At 36.9% G+C, this 6,207-nt stretch overlaps 1 protein-coding gene across 1 annotated transcript; it reads left to right on the forward strand.

Annotated features, from left to right (window-relative positions):
- Positions 1-3,456: 3,456 nt before the first annotated feature.
- On the forward strand, positions 3,457-6,194 carry LOC102203418 (lamin-B1-like). Its single transcript, XM_005751954.1, has 4 exons — positions 3,457-3,648; positions 4,501-4,721; positions 4,811-5,039; positions 5,264-6,194. The coding sequence occupies exons 1-4, from the start codon at positions 3,550-3,552 to the stop codon at positions 5,303-5,305; spliced, it is 591 nt and encodes a 196-aa protein (XP_005752011.1). The 5' UTR covers positions 3,457-3,549; the 3' UTR covers positions 5,306-6,194.
- Positions 6,195-6,207: the final 13 nt, after the last annotated feature.

A 6,207-nucleotide genomic window follows, 5' to 3' on the forward strand; every position in this document is an offset into this window, starting at 1 on the left:
TGATATTGACTCAACAGTGTTTCAATGTTTCCTTGCTATCTGGGATATCACCACATTAGAGCACTTCGCCGTCACACTGCAGGCTTCTTGTTCCTAGAGTATTTAAAAGTAGAATGGGAAGGAGAGCCTTCAGTTTTCAGGTCCCTCTTCTATGAACCAGCTTCCAGTTTGATTCGGGACACAGACACTATCTCTACTTTTAAGATTAGGCTTAAAACTTTGGGCTACCCTTAGTAATGCTGCAATAGGCTGCTGGGGGATTCCCATGATGCACTGAGTATTTCTTTGTCAGTCACCTTTATCACTCACTTTGTTACCTCTCTGTACTGAATCACACTTGTTATCAATCTCTGGCTGTCTTCCACTGCATGCATTTTGTCCTGCTTCCTTCTCTCACCCCAACTGTTTGCGGCAGATGGCCGCCCCTCCCTGAGCCTGGTTCTTCCGGATGTTTCTTCCTGTTAAAAGGGAGTTTTTCCTTCCACTGTTGCTAAAGTGCTTGCTCATACGGGGTCATATGATTGTTGGGTTTTTCTCTGTATGTATTATTGCAGGGTCTACCTTACAATATAAAGCACCTTGAGGTGACAGTTGTTGTGATTTGCTGCTGCATAAATAGTCAAATCTAATCAATTTATTTATATAGCACGTTTCACAGGATAAAAACCATAAATTTTTTTATAAAAAATAAAACTGAATTGAATTCAATTGGATCTTGAGAGTGGACTAAAATTTTGTTTTACACATTTGTATAATGTATAATTTTTGTATAATTGTTCTGTATAATTTTGTATAATGATAAGCATCTTATCCGGTCTATAGATTGAGATCACTTGATGCCAGATATGAGTGGGGGATCTCAAAACAGCACTGTAGGTGATGTCAGTTGTTCTAGTAAGCCAAGCCCTCTGTTCATTGATTGTTCACAGTCAACATAGATCGCCTGTCTCACTCTACGAAGGGGTATGATTGCGACATCAAGAAAAAAAATATTATTGATCATTTTGAGAATAATTTTGATGTTCTGAAACAGCGTAGCACATTTTGAATTGCATCAGAATAATTCATACACTATGAAAGGTCAGTCTGACCGGATAGTAAATGGACTGTGGACCTCCATTATGATGCGACGCTCAGAGAAGATATGACCCTGCTGGGTGGGGTCCACGATGTGATGTTCCTTTAACACTAATGATCTATTACGATCATTCTTTAAATGAACCTGAATGCACAAAAACACATAAAGCATGTACCTACTCATCGACAGCAACATCATATTATATCATATCTACACCCTACCAGCTACACATGACTGAAGCCCCCCAAGCCCCAGAGTACAAATGATTTCGAAATCACTAAGTAAAAAACTTGAGGACTCTGCTTCTGCTTGCAGTCTACAGAAGCACAAGAATGGCACCAAGCAGTTAGTCTTCTGTCAGCATTGGAAGATGAACTCAAATTGATTAGTAAAGGTAACCGAGGTAAAAGTGTATACATTCTCCATAACAAAACAATTATTGCTGTAATACTATAACAAATTTAGACTAAGACAATAAGATTCAGACTTAAAAAGTAGATAATAATGACTATAATTATTCTCTTTTTAATTAAATTTTTTTATAGCTAGAACATGGTATTATTTGATATTGATTTTTTGTTTTGTTTTTTTTACATTAAATCTGACTTATATTCAAATTCATTTTCTGTAGATAGACTATAGGGATGCACTCTTTGGAATTCTATACTACTTGAGAAATACTTGAGTGGACTTGAGTGAGTGCAAAATATTTAAAAGAGCTATTTTTAATTTTTCTCAGCAATGGAAACTAAGATCAGTCCTCAATAATGGCCAAAGTTTACCATCAAACATTATCTTCAACTGATTTAATGAACATGATAGTGAGTGCAGTGAGTTCAGTGAACTTTCCAGTCACTAGATGTGATGTGATGTTTTTAAAAATGGGACATCAAGAGTGAAAATGTGCAGCGGAGAAAGCTGCAGAAACGATGCAAGCAAGATGTTTATTCAATTTTCAATTCAATTCAAATTTATTTATATAGCACCAAATAAAAAAAACAAAACAGTTGCCTATAATAACAGAGAAAACCCCAACAATCAAATGGCCCCTATCAGCATCACTCTGATGCAGGACATTTCTAATATTAGAGATAAGATGCAAATGGTAGAAAACAGTCAGCAGATATATCAGCAGATATATCCTCTAGACCTATAGTCAGATTGCCAGACTGCAGGTCTATAGCTGCAGCCTAAGTTAGCTATCATAGGGCGAGAAGCACGGTGCACCCTGGACAGATCACCAGTTTGGCACAGGGCCTCTACAACTATATGTTTTAAATATTTCCTCCATACTGCAGCCTCAAGGACAAAAAATAAAAAGGTTTACAGATGTGTTGCTCCCTCACTCACAACTGAAAAAGATGCTTGGAAGACTTAAAGCACAAAATCAGGAAATAGTCATGGTTAACTGGTTGGCAGCAAAACACTCTAACTGGTTTTGTAAGTTTTCTAATCCCTGTTTTTACCTGAATGAACTAAATGAACCGAATTGAATTGAACTTGTTTACCTGGATATGGTAATCTTAAAGTGCACTCCTGGTCAAAAGTTTTAGAACACCCCAATATTTCCAAATTTTTATTGAAAATTATGCAGTTTGTCTCATTGCACTGTGAAATGAAAGCATAGTACAAATAAGCAATTGGAGTTTAAAAAAAACAAAAAACAAATCATGGAATCAATTTAGAGACATTAAACCTCCATGTTTGACATTTGAGGCCACACACTGTGGAACCATCCTTTCGCCTACTCTATGCTGTACAAAGATCCTGCGTGATGAACTGAAGATTTCAAATTTTGATTCATTCTTCAAAAGTCCACTGGTGGTGGTACATGGCCCAGGCAAGCTTATCTGTCTTATTCTGACGTCTTAGCAATGACTTTCTAGCTGCAACTCGTCCTGTCAAGCTTGAAGTCTTCCCTTCACAGTTGAAACTGAGATTTGCTTACTACCATCACTATTAAGCTGTGCTTGAAGCTGTTGTCCTGTATATTAGCTATCATGCAAGCTGTTGCGTGAAGGAATCTACTGGACTATCCGGTTACATCAGGCTCTTTATGTGCAGTTACAACAATGTTTGTTCTTATTTGCTGTCTTTTCTAAGGGCTTTTTAAATGTAGTATTTTACTTTAGTAGAAAACTTGTGTCTGATTAATTAAAATCTTAAGATCTGAAGATGAAATCAACTGAATGCAATCTGCTGTAGACACCAGAATGTTAAACAGTTATTGACAATATACTGCAGAATGCGGTATGTTGATACCAGCTGAAGTCTGCTCATGCAGAGAAAGTAACATGTTAAAGTAGCACCCATACGAAAGCGAAGAGAACTGTAAACATAACTTCCTGTATGTCAGGAAGTCACTGACGGCACTTTGTTCCTCTTTCAGGGTGTGAAACTGTTGCTGTTGTTGAATCTGGAAACATTTGTATATTTGTCTCCAGCCAGAAGATCTGCATCGCTTATCATAGATGAAAGAAGCATCAGCCAACATGGCTCAGGGGGAGCTCAGAGAGTCTGCCCTTACGATCGAGAGCCTCACTGCGCAGCTAGTTGATCTGCAGAAGGAGGTTGGCTTTTTATCTTACGTATAAGGCTTTAATTTCTGTCAGCCAAAATGCCTGTGTTTCTTAGTTCTAAGTGTGAGTACAGACCATGGTTCCATTACAGGAAGGATGTTAAATGATCTGAGTTTAGAAATAAACTGAGCTGATTAACATTGATGGTGAGTTTGCAGTTCCATAAGGGATGATCAGAGTAGTGTTCTACATATGTTCACCCTGAGTTAAGTGCATGCATGAGTAGGGAAAGAGAATTCAGGAAGCTTTTAATAGATGAAACTTTGATATGATATTCAGAGAGATTTTTTTTTAATGCTCTTCATTTAGAATTTCAATACAATAATACATATTCCAATGTCGCAAGCATGTATAGACTTGTAGAGCAATAGGTGTTTGCCTCAATGTTTCTTAATTTAGAAGATTGATGTCATATAATGACTGTCTCGATAGCTATCAGTATGAGTTTTTACAACTGTCTTCTATACATTGACATAATAGCTGCAGAAGTTTAGAGACATAAATACTGATCATGTCAGAATTCTATTTTTTACAGTAGCCCATCCAATCCTATGACATTTTTAAGATGTCATGAAAAAAATGATGCCAAAATATAACTTACATGCCAAAGAATTTGGCTCTACAAAACTACCTGTGTTCAAAGTTAAAGTAAAAAAAACCCCCAACATCCTAACTTACTTACATTTCAATACTGATTAGTATTAACCTAAATCCTAAAGAAAAAATTACCAAATACATTTGAACAATGCTGTCACGCAGATCACAAAGCTAACAAAATTAAAGCACTGCTGAATGACACTGTGGACTTGCTTGTTCACCTCTGTCTTCTTTGCAAATATTGAGACTCATGGTTGGCGTGAACGTATAGCAGAGCTGGAGGCAGCATTGGTAAAGGAAAAAAATACGAGCCGCAAAATGCTAGCAGACAAAGAACGTGAGGTGGCTGAGATCCAAGCAAAGATGCAGCAGCAACTTCATGAGTATGAGGAGTTGTTTGATGTTAAACTTGCTCTGGACATGGAGATAAACATCTATCGTAAGCTTCTGGAAGGAGAAGAAGAAAGGTGAGGAAACAAAAATTTTGGCTCATCTTTTGACATCCCTTCTAAAAAGCTTTGATAACGCAGAACTCTTTAACTTTGCTTTTCTTTAGGCTAAAGCTGTCTCAAAGTCCTTCATCTCATGAAACCATGTCTCGAGGCTCATCCAGCAGTGGAAGTGTGCGCACCACTCAGGGAAAGCGGAAGCGTGTTGACATAGGGGAACAAAACGCCAGCAGCTCAATGTCAAAAGTGCACACTGCCTCAGCCACAGGACCCATCTATACTGACGAGATTGACAGAGGTGGCAAATTCATCTGCCTTCAAAACAGTGGAACTGAGGCAAGTTTGACATGATTCATGTCACTTCAAATGTATGTGGATTTCTAGAATAATTTTTGTGTATCAGACTTTCAAACTAAAACTATGTATGTGACAAGTCTAGTATTCTGGGTCACACTTGTTGGGATTTGGTACAGTTTAACAAAATACAAGTTTTTGAAAAAATGAATGTTTCCGATGTGTGCTATAAAACAGTTTGATTATAGATTTGGTTGATTTCGCAGAGAGCGCCTCACACCGCCAAGACAGCCTGCTTAATCATGTGACTTGGCTGCACCAACCACTCCTCATTACTATCATCTCTGAGCCCGTCCACTCTGCTGCCAACTGTAACACAAAAACTATTTTTCTATCTTTTGTAGTAAATTTCAGCAAAAATGCATAACTGTGTGTTAAAACTGCATTAATGTTTTTCTGTAGGTATTCATGTGAACAACCAAAAATCAAACAGAACTGTATTTCTGAACTTTCTTTCTTGAATCTGTATTTAAATCTTAACATTTTCTCTTTTCGTGTCATTTTATTTTTGTTGACTTTTTTACAGTTACAGAAAAGCCACAAGTGGTTCATTTTTTTCTGGTCTGGTAAGCTGTAAAAGTTCTATATCATCCTGTTAAACTAAAACAGGGAATCAAAGGATCTTAGTTGCCCAGAACTGCAAGGATATACTTGCTCTCAGAAATCTGGACCTTATGTGGACAAAATTTCCAATTACATAACACAAAATACTCTCATTGACTGGCAACAATTTACTAGACTACAAACAACTGAAAATATTACATGATTGTTGATGAATATATATTGATTGTTAATAAGGAAATAAGGGCAGTGTGTTGCAACTGTTACAACTCTTCATATAGGATGAAAACCGACTTTAGTCACTCCTGTGTTAGTACTGGGTGGTAAATGATTGGATCTAAGACACTATGAACATTCACTGAAAGCAAAAGCTTGCATTTTTAAACAGTATGACTCATTTCTGTGAATTAGTGTGGTGTGTATACAAGTGCCACTGTATACACAGATGACTTAATTGTGATTGTATGTAAGTTTTTGACTATGAAAAAGCATCACTTTAACTGTTTTTTAAAATATTTAAAGTACTTTCTGTGTGATATTTTGCATGCTATGGGTATATATTTCAATAAATTTATTCCCGAACTTACAT

The sequence above is a fragment of the Pundamilia nyererei genome, unplaced genomic scaffold (assembly GCF_000239375.1).
Source record: "Pundamilia nyererei isolate P.nyererei 1_Seehausen unplaced genomic scaffold, PunNye1.0 scaffold00335, whole genome shotgun sequence".
Taxonomy (NCBI): Eukaryota; Metazoa; Chordata; class Actinopteri; order Cichliformes; family Cichlidae; genus Pundamilia; species Pundamilia nyererei.